Raw genomic sequence first — 15,060 nt, 5'->3', positions numbered from 1 at the left:
AGTCCAAATTTCAAACATATTTGAGTAATATTTTTACTGTTTCCCAGTAATGATTACCTATTAAAATGATCCAAGAAGGGTACAGAAACACCACTGCAGATTACGTAGTAAGGCAACAAATAGCAGATTTCACATTTAACCACTGATTATGTTATTTCAAATGGGATTTTTATGTACAAGAACAGCCTATTATTCATAACAGCCAATGGATACAGAGCTGTGGGTATAGCTGTGAGTGTAGCTGAATAAGAATCTGAATAAACATTCACAGATCACTTTCTAATTTTCACCCAAACTATAATTACAAGAGGTTATGCTGATGCCTCTATCAGCTCTTCCAAAGATAATTTTCAACTAACTTATTTTGATACAGTTTCCTAGTTTGTTTCTAAGGAACAATAAAAGACAAGACAAACTTTTGTTAAAATAAGTAGTCTGAACCAGCACCAACCCTGAATATATTTGGACAGATTTCGTAAGAATAGGTTCACTTTTTCCAAAAACTGTGTCTACAAAATGTTTTCATCTGGCATTGAAAGCATCTAAAAATAAGCAGTATACCATAATATCGCCTTTAATTAGACAAAATTAATTTGGGCTACACAAAAGACAGCTTTAATTTATCCCACTATTTTCCTATGATACCATCTTTTCTACATTGTACAAATTTATGTAAATCTCACTTGTAAAACAGGACATCAGTTTCATTTTGTTCACTTATTTCCATTGTGCATCACTTGATGCAATGTGTTTAGCCTTAGCTCACTTAAACTGGGTGAACACAGATAATATGCAGCCAGGTTTAATGTCCTGTGTTTGGAACAGGTTACCCAAAGAAGCCATACAGTTTTTATCCTCGGGGGTTTTCAAAATCAGACTGGATAACACCCTGAGCAACCTCATCTGACCTCAGTGCTAACTCTGCTCTGAGCAGGTGTTTGGACTAGAGACCTCCTGAGGTCTCTAGCTGTAATTGTTCTGTGTTTCTATGTCAACAATTATTCATGTAAATTTTTAAATTAAAAAACATGGTATAAATATGTAATGGGAATATGGTTCCAGAAAATTAAAACTGTATTATTTCTGGGGTGCTGAGAGCCTCCATTTGCAAATCTGATACTCAGATTTATTTCTAATAGTTTGAGTACTTACTGTAGGTTTTAAGTGCAATGTTTAATGTTCTTTACACTGTACCAAACTTTAACTCCTAGCTAAGACATTAAAGATGAATCAATTTAATTAGAAAATGAAGTAATTATTGTCTGTATAATGCCTGTATATAAGATTTGTGGTATTCTTAATTGCTAACTTTCCCAGTCCAGCAGTTGGAAGTGTTTGTTTTATTTTGCTATTTGAAGATTCCTACTTGTTTTGTTTCCCCTCCCTTCCAGATACATGAGCATATGGCAGATAACCTTTGAAATGGAGGCACAGAAGCAGCCTGGTTTTACAGTTGCACTAGCAGATCGACCAGTTCCAACCTCTTCTCTTCAGCCTGCACAGGGTTCTTCAGATCTCTGCCAAGGCAGTGCGGTTCCTCAACAGGAACAAGCGCTGTCCCAGCCTGTTTATTTAAAAGCCCTCACCATACCACTGTACCAGCCTGTCCAGGCAGGATGCTTTCAGCCAAACAGTCAGTTAGTGACTGGCAGGAGCTGTGTAAATCTAGATAGCAGTAACGTACCTCTAATCCTGAATCCACTTGTTACTTCAGAAGGCACAGATCACCCTCAGTCAGTTTTTCAGAAACAACTTGGGCAAACTCTAACATTGAACATAGTGAGCACTTTACCAGTTTTATCATCACCAAATTCTTGTGTAAATGCATCTACTGGAAGCCCAGGAAAATCGAAAAAAGCTGGGAAATATATCTGCAAACACTGTGGACGAGATTGTTTGAAGCCAAGTGTCCTTGAGAAACATATTCGCTCTCACACAGGAGAGAGGCCCTTTCCATGCACCACTTGTGGTATTGCATTTAAAACTCAAAGCAATTTGTATAAACACAGAAGAACTCAAACACATGTCAACAACACCAGACTGCCCTCCGACTCTGACAACAGTGGCATATTGGAGCAAAATGAGAGATCAACAGAGAGCATCACCTCACATCAAGGCAGCAAACTACTTAGTAGTACCTGTGAAGACAGGGGGATAGAGATGAAACAAGTGAGTTCAGAGACCAGTGCTGTAACAGACACTAAGAAACTTCTTAATGACCTTTCACTGCCAGCCACAAGCAATTCATCATTTGCTTCAGAAAATCAAGAAACAGTGAGTCAGTCCTTTAGTTCAAAGGCTAATCAGGGGGTTCCTGAAAGAGAACCTCAAAGTTTATCATCTCCAGGAGCTTTGCCAAATGGTCAGTGCCAGAGAAGGAAGATACAGGAGCAAAGAACTCCAACTGCCAATAAGCACATTCAGTTGCAAAGGCAGCAAGCAACCTCTTCGGAAAAACACTGGGATTACAAGCCATTTGACTGCAAGCTAAAGAAGTGTGAGAGCACTGATTCAGGGTATCTGTCACGCTCTGATAGTACAGAACAACAGCTGGCATCATCCAGCCCGTTGCATAGTCTCTATGAACACAGCACAGAACTGGAAAATGAAACTGCCTTCAGCAGCTTAAGGTGTACCTCCGGAAGCAGTGCAAAGCTAGATACAGCTGAAAAAGCTACAGCCTCGATGCTAGAGAAAAAGAGGCTGGAAGAACACATTTCAAAACTTATTTCTCATAACAAAAGTGTGGTGGATGATACCCAGTTAGACAACGTTAGGCCCAGAAAAACTGTCCTTTCTAAACAGGGAAGCATTGATCTGCCAATGCCTTATACATACAAAGACTCATTCCATTTTGACATCAGAACTTGTGATGTAAATAGGAAAAAGAATCTTTCCCTTTGTTCAGCAAAATCTACCTTTGCACCCTTAGAAAAATGCAAGCCAATGTTTTTTCATTCAGTTCCCACCCAGTTCTCCACAACGATAGATACTGTGCCTGTTACACGAAGTAACTCTTTGCCCTTTGTGGAGGGCACGAGAATGGTACATGACAAAGCAGGTTGCTCAAAACCACTTTCTCTTACTAAGCAGACTGTAAATACAGGCACTGCTAGTTTGCTGCCTAGCAACAATCTTGCTGCAAATTCAGTGGATTTTCCTAATAGCCATCCCCGGGCTCTAGTCAGACAAACAGCAGTGGATGATTTGCCACTAAGTAATGTAGTTGATCACCCTCCTTCATCGGAGGAGTTGCAAGGGAATAAAAAGCTTGGGGCTGGAGAAGTAATCAGTGCTAAAAATAAGAAACACAATCAAAGGAAGTTAAAGATGTTCTCTCAAGAAAAATGGCAAATGTATGGAGATGAAACATTTAAGAAAATCTACCAAAAAATGAAAAGCGGTCAAAATGCCAAGAAAATTAAACAAAGGGGGAATAAGATTGCAGATATTACAAGCTTCACGCCTGATTCAAAGGAATCGGTCAGCAGTACTGAAATTACTGAAGAAAGGGATGGCAGGAGCTCTGTAAGTGACAGTCTTTCCTCCCCTGTGACAACAGGTTTAAACACTGGTAAATCAGAAACGTGTACTAATGGTAATCATATTCTACAGAATGTGTCCTCTGAGGAAACTGCAGGCAGTGTAACCTACCTAATGGAGACATCGCATTCAGTAAATGCTGGGGCACATACTGTAATGAGCAAAACTTCCCAAGACCTCAGTGGCAGTGACACAGATAAATACACAGCTGGCAACAGCACATTACTAGCTCCAAGCAGTTGTGAAGTCAGGCTTCAAAATGCTCAGTGTCAGCTGAACACTAACAGAAGGAATGATGACCGCTTGCCAGCACAGAGTAGCAAGTGGGAAAAGCCAAACCTTGGGAAAGAATCCAGTACATTTGAATCAGATTGTAAAAGCACTTCAAACAATTATGGAAACCATAGCAGGAGTAAGGAAACTGGCCAGCATGCCCTGACACCCCCATGGGTCCACTGCAACAACAACAGAGAAGCTGCAAGGAAAGCCCAGAATTTACCATCGGAAAGAAAAAAGCTGAAATTTGAAGTGGAGAAGACACAAAACATTGTTTCAAAGTCCTGCTGTAGTCCAAGTAGTGAAAACAATGCAGTAAATGAAGCAGAGAGAGTCAATTGCACTAGCACACAGTGTCTTTCCACAGCACCCGTGAAATTGTCCGGTAAAGCAGAGGAGCAAAAATTAAGCACAGGAATTAATGAATCCACTGGAGGTACTGACAATATGGTGTATACGAAAACAATCAAACTCCCCACAAAAGCTCTTAATTATAGTGATGTTAACCTTCTTTCACATGCAGCAGGTATCTCAAAAGCTTCATTTGTGGGATTTTTAGGGCCTGAATTAAGGGGAAGTGATTGCAACTCTTTTGCCTTGCACAATGCAACAGATAAAGATGTCAAAACATGTCTTGTGAAAACAGGAGCAAAAGTACCACTTTTCAGTGACAATGCTGTTGATGTGTCTTCTAAAATTCATCATCTGCAATCTGGTCATTTAACTCCAGTCCCACAACAAACTGCCTTTTCTCCAAAATATATCCTTAAATTGCCACATGACAAAAGAGCCTCAGATTTGTCGCTTTTGCTTAGATCAGAACAGAAGATTACACCCTGCACACCTGTGACAGACACCTTAGCCAACCCTCCCTGCTCTTCCAACAGCGGATCACTCAGTTCTCATTCTAATGATGTATTTTGGTCCCCTTTAAAATTTGAAGTGAGACAAAAAGCCAGCAAAGGAGAGCTACGATGGAATGTACATGCGAACTGGAAAACTCCAGTATTTTGTTCACCAGTCAATTCAGAAACAACAAATATCTTAACCACAGCAGATAACACCTTTTATAACCAAAACTTCAGGCAGCAGGATATTGTAAGAGATGCTTGGAAAAACAAACAGAACAAAAATAAATTAAATTATCAAAGGCAAACAGAAGAGAAGTGGATGAGCATAACTACTTCCTCCACACAGATCCCAAAGAAGAAAATATGCTTTACTTCAATGTATACAAGTGGTTTTTTCATATCAGCTGACATCAAAGAAGAGAGAAAGGTTTTACATCATCTTTGCTCAGGAAGTGACTCTTTGATAATGACATCAGCTTCTAGCAAGGGTGCAGAGCCAACAATCGTGGGATGGGACAGAGGTGGAAGCCCATGCATTCTTAAGGACATTTCACCAACGCTGCAGGATACGCAGCATAGTCAGAGCTCAACAGACAACCCCACTTATTTTTGCCATTCTTTTGGCACTCTTTATTGCCACACTCTCACCACTCACTGTAAAGAATTCCCAGTGCTACCCCACAATAATCTGACTTGCTACTCTGGAAGTTTAACAGTACCAAGCACGAAGAGCACCTTCCCATCACTAAATGCTGAGCCTCGATTAACTTGGTGTTGTTTAACAAGAAGCCTTCCTCTGCCTGCTGAGCAGAAGGGGAATGCAGATTCTGCTTATTCCTCCATGCACGCCTGTGACAAGGAATCTAGCAATGAATGCACACTCTCAAAATATGATATTTCTATTTTCAAAATGAAAAATATTGGCAAGACTGTGGCATATGGCTTAACAAACAGGAGTTTAAAAACATTGGTTTCATCCTTCTCTGAAGGACAACAGATGCAGGAGGTAATATTAATAACCCTATTTCCTTTCTCAGGTGGGTGTAATTGGCTGACACCCTCCCACCCCCTTATTAGAAAAAGAAAAGAATTATCAAAAGTATATTTATGGACATGTACGGGCATTTGTCAATACAGAATTTACAATTTATGTTTTTATAAGAGAATCTACATATTCATTTGATGCATGAAAAATACATACTTTTCTGTGAATATTTAAGTTTCTTTCACTTGAGAATTTCAGTAGGAATGCTATCTAGTGAGAAGAGTGTATTTCTATTTATTGATTTTTCCCCTTTGAGTATATTTTATATTCTTCTGTAACAGCATATATATTTCACTGTTTTCATTTTAAATTAATATTTGAATTAGAGTGGGACTTAAGTAGACCATTAATGTCAAGATTTATTAGACTTGGAGATACTTGGAGTCAAAGACAGACAGTCTACTAGATCTCTCAGAATTTTGATACACTGAAATGACAACAAAATCAAATTGTATTAATACCCTGTAAAGTGTTTAAGGCTTGAAAGCTTTTCTTTTTTAGGTGAGTGAAGATAGACTAGTCTACCTGTACAGATCCTAGAACAGCTCTGTAAGACTAAGCTTACTTTTTATATAGGAAGAATGTGAAAGAACATAGACTAATTCTATATAGATCCACAAAAGCAGTGATCTACTTTATAAAAGTAGATGACAAAGTGATTAGAAAAAACTAATACACAAATTGTAGGAAAAAATTCAGGGTTGTTGTATTTAACTATTACGCTATTCAGTGCTATTTAAAAAGAGCATAGATTTCCTATCTCTCAGTTAATGTAATTCACAATTTTCATGTACTTAATTTTTTTCCAATATTCTCAACAGTTAGGCTCAGCAGCTCATGGTGGTGCTTTCAAAAATATTTCAGAGCAGAAGAAGAAAATAGTAGTTTGCAAAAAGGAAAAACTCTCAACAAATAAACTCAAGAGGAGCCACAAACAGAAAAAGATCAAAGTCACCCCCAAATGGTAAGGAATATGGTTTTCAGCTTCCTTAGATACAGACATAATTTTGGTAAAATGGGTATAAAAAGTCCACAGAAAAAAAGTCATGCCCAAAATTCAACCTTATCAAAATTGGGGGAAAAAATAAATGTCTCTGAAAGAGCTATTCCCACATTGCAGCAGTTCCACCAAGGTAAACTGTAATAAAGATGTTGTTTACTATCAGGAACAGACTTCTCTAAGCAAAACAGACATGTACCAAAGAAAGATGATGACTGGTCAGTTGACTCTCACTATGCTTTCAAAATGATTTTTATCTGTCAAAACTGTCAGCATTTACTTTTGTTTGAAGGGAACCAAAATACTTCAGTTTTTAATCCTGTTGCAGCTAAAAGCAGTGTGCGAGGCCCTTTTGTCCTCAGAAGATCTATATCCTGAACTTGTATTCACCAGAGAATGCAGAAGAATAAATATCAAGTTCTAACACAAACTCACGAAACCATCTGTAGTTTAAAGTATCATTTGGTTTAAATAAAAAGCAGGAAGAATTTGAGTATAAAACTATCAAAGGCACATTGTATCAATCAGCACAGGTTCTCTGTATTTAATGGGAGTTCGTATCAGTGGAAGATTTAGCCTCTAATCTTTCAAGAGTGGTGTAGCAGAATGTCTGATGAATTGCTTCACTAAGAAACACATATTGTGTACATACATCCCTCTTATTTTATTTCATGGCCAAAATCAGACAGAGTGACTCCCTTGTGGACAAATCAATGTCAGTCAGTAACTTAATCACTGTGTCTGGTTTTGCAAACAGCATTGCAATTTTGAAGGATCATAAGAACAAAAAGAGAAGACTCAGGTCTATGTTACCCAGTTTAGTGACATTCTTCTAGGACTTTTTTCCGAGTTGGTTTTGGGGTGTTTTTTTCTTTTGTTTTGTCAGTTGTTTGGGGTTTTTTTTGGTTTTTTTTTTTTTTTTTCCTGCTGATCTCAGAATTTATTTATTTGGCTATATCAAATAAGTATAGGGACTCAATCAAGTACAGGGTCCTGAAAGCTCAGGTCGTACATAGTAGCTAACTAGTCAAACTGTTATTCATGAAATGTAAACTATTTTTCTAATACACCAAACACCTGAATAAGCACACCCTTTTAGATTTACTTATTACTCTGTGTATAGTGACTGATTCTATCAATATAGGAATGGGACCTTCCAATGTACTTTAGTCTCCATCATTAAGAGTTACTGAAAGATGTAGCTAGAGTAGAAAACAAAGCAGAGTTGGATTATTCAGTATGAGTTTTCTAAATAACTGAAATACTTATGTCGGTCATTAGCGGTGATGAATAGTTAGCATGTAAGAAGTGGAAAGTGAAAAATCCAACAACTATACAGTCTCAGATGATTCCTGTGCAATTCAAGTCTTTATGAAGTATGTGTTAAAATTCCAGATGCAGGAAAAAGGCTCTGTTATTCCTGAATCCTTTTCTCTTAGCAAACCAAGGATTTACTGAATCCTACTGAGGAAAAATTTAATAAAATAATGATGGGTCTCTTGCTAAAATCCTGACTTTTGAGTCACCATAAACGAACATCTCCTTCACAGTAGTAAATTGTTGTTACACATAAATTTACCTGATGATGTGGTATTATTCTACTGTGTCTGCTTTTAAATCGCACATATTTGTTTACCCTTTCAATGCCATGGCAATGCAGGTACAGAGGGAGGCATGTACATGGATATGCTCAGATGAAAATTAACCGACTAAGCAAGCGGCACCGTTTTCCAAATAGAACACTGGATGCTTTGAAAAAGGGCTATTCATCACAACCCTGTAAATTTAATAAGAAGTGCCATTCGCCTCAATCAAAGATACAAGGTATTCTGGATATTTTTTAATGTATTGAATGTTTATTTTTTAAGAGAACGAACATTAGCAGTATCTCTGATATGCACCTGTTCCACGTGGAACTGCAAAAACACTTCTGTCCTTCAGTGTGTTCTGCGAGGAAAAATACGATCTCACACATTTTCAGAACTGAACACACAGTGGCGTTCACACACATATATGTGAATCAGACAATTAGAGGGGCATTTTAAAAAGAAGTAACTCCAGCCAGTAAGTCAGCTTCATCAGGGGCCCAACTTCAATGCCTCTGTGCAAACGCTGGTAGCACGGGGAATAAACAAGAGGAGCTAGAGACGTGCGCACACCTGCAGGGCTACGATCCCACTGGCATCATGGAGACGTGGTGGGATGGCTCCTGTGACTGGAGTGCTGGGATGGAAGGATACAGGCTCTTTAGGAAGGACAAGGAAAGGGGTCGTCCTCTATGTCAGTGACCAGCTGGAGTGCTGGGAACTCCACCTGGGGATGAGTGAGGAGCCGACTGAGAGCTGGTGGGTCAGGATTAAAGGCAGGTAGGGTCAAGAGATGTTATAGTGGGGGTCTGCTACAGGCCACCCGACCAGGAAGACTGAGTGGACGAGGCCCTCGATAGACAGGAGCAGCCTCATGTTCACAAGCGCTGGTCCTCATGGGGGGAAAATTTTCTATAGGCACATTGGTGATAAAAACTAGGAAAATGTAGACTGGGAAAATGTATCAGGCTTAGAATAAAAATCTACAGGAAATAGTAAAACCATAGTAGTGAGTTCAGTGATACGATGAGAAATTTAGTAATTTCTAGCATGTGGGGGAATAAAAATCAAAGTAAAACTTTCTTCAACCTCTTTTCAATAGAAAATTACCTACACCAGCAAAAAGACACATCTTGTTTCACCTCAGACAAGGCACTTTGCAGAAGGAAAAAAGAAGGAAAGAATAACTCAGGAATATCTTCCCATACTGAAAATCTAAACCATCTGAAACAAAAAGACAAAATGGATAAAAAAGTAGGTATTGTACCTTAATTCATGTATTACTTTTTATTAAAAGAAAAAATTATACTGGTAATGAAAACTTGAATTATATTCAGCTGTTTTAAAGTTCAAGTTGAGACTACTTTGTTTCACAGATTTTGTTTAAAATTTGCTAAGGGTATTTTTGGGGTTAAAATAGAATGAAAATTTACTAATGTTAGAATTAGCTTTTTTAAAAGAACAATTAAACTTGCATCACTTGAAAAGGATATTTCTCGTGCTTGCTGTCAGATGATCGATTAGCACCGATGCCAGAGGTGCCAGTAGATGTAGCACAGAGTATCCTGAGACAGAGACAGTAAGCTTGAAACTAGAAAAGTGGGGAGGGTAGTAATGGCCATGTAGTGGTGTGTATCCAGGGTCACAACTGAATTTCTTTAGCCCTTTATGGAAGGCAGTGCTGCTGTGGTTTCAGTGCTACCACTAGCTGCATCAGCTAGAAGGGGCCTTAGACACATCTGCACATGCTGCAGACAGCGCTGTTGTATGCAGTGTAGCACAGCTTCTGGGAGTATTCTATGCTTATCCTAATTATACTTTTCCCTAGTTCCACTGGCCACACTTGAAGACAAAAGCTTCTGAGCCAGACTGCTGTTAGGTAACATGAGCAGTGGTTCCTCAGGTAGCATAAGCAGTATCATACTTAGGAACTTAATCCTTAAAATGTTTTTTACTAAGTAATTTTATTTCCTACATACATCTCATCACCTCGGACATTGTAATATTTCTTACAGATTCATCACAAACCTTTCCCCTCACATTGCACAAACATCATTGCAATATGTACATTAAACTATCTTAATGAAAGGAACGTCATCCTAGACAGTACATAAGAATGCAGATTGAAACCCCTAATCCCTATCATCCATAAATTATTAGCATGGTCTGTCACCTACCCAAGGGAAAAAAAAACTGAAGGAAAAAATACATCCTTTGCTACACCTCCTCCACATGCTGGGAGGAAAAAAAAAGTTTTCTCATCAAAAGAGAGGGATGAGTAACTTGGTTTGCAGTAATGAAAAAAAAAAGAGTGCAAACATAATCACAGTTGTATAAATAAAGGTTGACATTATGCTTAATTACTCAGTTGATAGGAGTTATAGCAGAGGTAAATGTTTTCTACTGATATAGTCAACTTAGTTATCATTACACTTTTATGAAGGATGGAATTGCTCTGTGTTGAATATTTTAAATGTAAATTTTTTTTCCCCCTAATTTCTACAGGACATTTCTGGGCAAAGCAGGGAACAGACAAGAATGAATCTCTCTTTTCAGAACATTACAGCTCCTCTGGAAATATCTGTGACAGCTCATTCCTTTTCATCCACAGTCAATACAGCCATGCAGCAAGTCAGCAGTGATGTGGAAATCTGCTGTTTAGTGACACAACCACTTGTGCTTCAGCGATCAGACCCAGGGGAGTCACAGCCAAACATTCAGAGTGTCTCAGTGGCATCTTCTTTCTGGTCTTGCCCTTCTGATTTTACAAATACAGGCACAGTTGGCCAACTTGACAGCACAAACTCCGAGACTCTTTCCGTACATCTAGAAGCGAGCCAGGAAAGCATACTAAATGTAGAGTCAGAGAGTGGAAGAGTCGGTACCTTAGACCCAGTGATCCAGGCCTCAGGAAGGGAGAAATCTCCAATTGAAGGAAACACATATTCATCTCCAAAGGAGAACTCAACTCCCAGGTCCCAGCCTGGATGTTCACGTTTATTCAGATCAAAAGCAGAGTCTCTTCCCGAGTCGGTCACAAGGGCTAAATTACCCGGTATAGAATACACAGAGCGGGCAAACTCTTCTCAAAAAGTCCTTGACCTTCATGGAAGCGCAGACGAGAATGGAACCCAGCTCCAGACCAACAGCTATGGAAGGCCACATGAAACAGCAACTACTGCCTTTAAAAAGCCCCCAGTGACTCTCAGGTCTGCCGAGTTCAAGACTTACTCTGCAACACCTTCCAAGACTTACAAAAAGAGAGGTTTAGAGATGATGAGGAAGCAAACCAGAGTTGAGTATGATGACACTAGCAGTGATGATGAAGATAGGCTTGTTATAGAAATATAGCAAATAGGCTGCTAACAAGATGTTTGTATGATGGCCCATTACAGAAGGAAACACCACGGATGTCTGATCTGTATTTCTGAAGCACCTTAAAATCAGAAAAGCCATTCCTCTGTGCAATAGGCAGCATTCTCTTCTGAAGAGTCTTTCAAGGACTTTTTAAAAAAAGCTTATTTGAAGCAAAGAGGGAGCTGGCATCACACATTTAAATGCAAGTGGTAAACCTGGGTTTATGAGGGGTTTTCAGCATTGTTAACACTTTTACCAGTCACATATAATTCCCACAAGTGCTAGCTGCAAGTGGTTGTATTACTAAAAGGCTGCAGCATATTTATTTACTACTAACGATACAATAGCAGCAGCTTCCTCAGTGTATGAGCTAGGATTTCCTGGAAGGGTATGGATGTATTCTCTTCTATATACTCCTCTTTTCATGTAGTCACTGCCACCTGCACTGGGAGTGACACACTGGCATTAAAGGGAAGATCTGTTCCCTAAGTATCCGTGATATTGGAAGAGTCTGGAAAAATGCCGATCTTTTTCCATGTTGCACAAATGTCAATGCTTCTTTGTGACAAATGACACAAGCATGCTTTGCTTTGTGTTTTGTGCCTTTTATGCCAAGATCTACTCAAATATTCTTGATTTCTAGTTGGAGAATATGGGTGTTAGCTATTGATATTTCCTTGTGGTAAAATTTCTAACAAGGACTTTCTCATTATTCATCACATTGTGCTCCAACAGATGTAATCTGGAATGTCTCATTTTTATTGTAATCTTAAGTTTAACTGCAATGATGCTATTTTATTGAGAGTAAATAAGCTATATGGCATAGCTTGTTTTCTTTTTTTAAAAAAAAAGTTTTGTGCTACGAACCCTAAAATTTACTGGTTTCTATGTGAATAAATAATTAGATATTTTAAATTGACCAAGTGTATTCACTTGCTTGTTTAAACTGATAAACATTAAGAACATTCCACTTCTACATTATAGTCAAATTCTATACTTCTTGTGTTCTTATATTGTGAATCATACATAGGGTTTTATGGATTAACCTATGTGGGACATTGGAATTGCTTTTACTTTAATCATGCACAGGTAAGCTTATATAAATCATAGTCACAAAGAAATCTAGTATACTACATGATAAAAATAAATGTATATGTGCAAAAAGATGCCAAAACAACTAAGAGATAAAACAAGTGCTAAGTCCCATGCAATTCCTGTGTTTTCAGATGTCTTACAAACATGACAAGATTTGAGGTTGTTCATAGCCTCAAGTTATGTTCATAAATTTGTTATTGATACAGAAAAAAAATGATGATCAAAATATTACATGAATTTCTAATTCTAATGTGTAAAGAAAAAAAATTAGGAAAAGAATCTACTCTTTCAGAATAGAGGATGAACCATGAAAGATATTTTTCCCTTTCTAAAAATGTTACAATATTACACCAATGACACCAATAATTGGTGTCAAAACTGCAAGGAAAAAATCTAGGAATATTAGTTTAAGGAATGATGCATTTTTATTCTCCTGCTTTACTTCTCACTTACCAAGTGCTGGGCTTATATAACAATAGTATTACCACTAATCTGTTGGGTTGTGATCAGCATTTGCTCAGACACACAGTGAACTGGTCTGTTCTTTTGCTACACTTCATGGTGGAGTTCTGTAAACCTCAGTGTTACCTCCACATACCACACAATGAGACAATAAGGTGAAGTAACAACCTCCTTAACTTGGGAAGCTTGGTATTTAGAGCTCAGCAAGCACGGGCATATAGCTGAAGCATGAATGGCATCACCAACGGTGGATTGCAAGGCACTGCAAATTGCGTATTTTGTTGACTGAGATATAGCACAAAAAATACCATTTTGTTTAGAATGATACAGCTGAAAAGAATGACATAGCTGTAGATTGGTTTTATATTTTTCTCTTTATACTGTTAAATTATTTTATCTTAATAAAAATGAAACATGAAGATCTTAGTAGGTGCACTAGTATTATAGTTCAAGCATATTAACATTTAATGATTTTTAGGAGAAATTATGCTAAATTTCTTCATCTACCTCAAACCTTAGCAGAAGAACTAACATGTTACTCAGGAAACTTCAGAGTGAGATTATGAACAGAAAAATGTTGGTAACATCACTAATATGACAAGTTTCAATAGGTTTGGTATTACAAGGACAAGAAAGATCAAAGAAAAACGTGTCTTGAAATCTTTCTTGGTCTGTTCAGTATTTATGTTCCAAGACAGACTGGAGAGCCTATTTGGGTAAATCCCAGGTGCAAAGAATTGAAATAATGTGAATTCAAAGACGTACACTAATATAACTCCAATTGGGAGAGAAAGAGAGAAAGAAGAGGGAAGAGGGAGGTGGAGGAGATGCCACCAATATGGCCACAATATTGAACCATTCAAAGTTTTGGAACTTTTTTCCAATGGAATCACTGAAAGTTACAGCCGGATTCTGAATCTGTAGAAAAAGCAGGAGAAAAAGAAATGCAGTGCTTACAGAGATACAAGTCCCAGTGTTCCCAGCAATACTGTTGGCCAAGCTTTATTAAAGGCTGTACGAATGCTGTCCCACAGGTACTTGCATGAATACGTTCATTAGATAATCATACTAACAAAAAAGCATGTGCCTGGTTTAAGCTGCTTTAGCTTCAGATCTTTTTCCACCTTCATTTTCAAACTCTCTATAGCTCTTTGTTAATAGTAGTATGGATGACAACAAAGTGGTTTTTTTCAATTTTTAATCAGAATTTTCAATTCTGTGCCATTCCATCAAAAAATTTGAGAAAGTAAAATCTCAAATGTTTCAAAGTTCTGCAAATGTTCTCTTAAAAATGTATAGTCTTTTAGAGCTAATGGAAAATATCCACACCTATTAAATCTATCTGATCCAGCTGTAAAGAAAAGTTTTTATCCTGTGTATATTTTACAGCATTAAATATAGAAATTTCTTTGTCCTACTGCAACTGTAGCTGGAAGAAAAATGGAACAATTTTAAGTTAGCTGGGAAAGTACATTTTAAACTCTATTTCCTGACAGAAGTAATCATTGATATTTTATCTCAGTATACAGTATAGAAATTTGACCTAACATTAGAGTTGAAAAAGCAGAAAATTGTAGTTCTTTAAAAGCACCGATAGAGCTATGGTGGCATTTTTAACAGTATCACTAAAGAAGCACAAATCTTCTCAGGCATAACAACCCTTGGAGGAGTAAGGTCTGAATCACGTACATCAGTGTGTGAAGACTGTGAGAAATGTTCTTGGTTTATGTTAGGGAACTCAAGGAGTTGCATATCCAAATCCAGCGGCCATATGGCCAACAGCATATTTTGGCTTTCCAGAAGATGCAATATTGATAGAAGAACATACAAGGCTATACAGGCAAA

The 15,060-nt window shown here is 37.9% G+C and overlaps 1 protein-coding gene across 1 annotated transcript in view; it reads left to right on the top strand.

The window, feature by feature from the left end:
• The window catches only part of ZNF831 (zinc finger protein 831), a 60,936-nt gene extending 48,339 nt beyond the window's left edge, over positions 1 to 12,597 (top strand). The window contains exons 13-17 of the mRNA XM_074843397.1: positions 1,392 to 5,676; positions 6,537 to 6,679; positions 8,376 to 8,539; positions 9,404 to 9,555; positions 10,807 to 12,597. Coding sequence (XP_074699498.1) covers positions 1,396 to 5,676; positions 6,537 to 6,679; positions 8,376 to 8,539; positions 9,404 to 9,555; positions 10,807 to 11,652 — 5,586 coding nt within the window. The 5' untranslated portion in view covers positions 1,392 to 1,395 and the 3' untranslated portion in view covers positions 11,653 to 12,597. The remainder of the gene's footprint in view (positions 1 to 1,391; positions 5,677 to 6,536; positions 6,680 to 8,375; positions 8,540 to 9,403; positions 9,556 to 10,806) is intronic.
• The last annotated feature ends 2,463 nt before the right edge of the window (positions 12,598 to 15,060 follow it).

Source organism: Strix aluco, chromosome 17 (assembly GCF_031877795.1).
Source record: "Strix aluco isolate bStrAlu1 chromosome 17, bStrAlu1.hap1, whole genome shotgun sequence".
NCBI lineage: Eukaryota > Metazoa > Chordata > Aves > Strigiformes > Strigidae > Strix > Strix aluco.
This window is presented reverse-complemented; position numbering and strand designations above follow the sequence as displayed.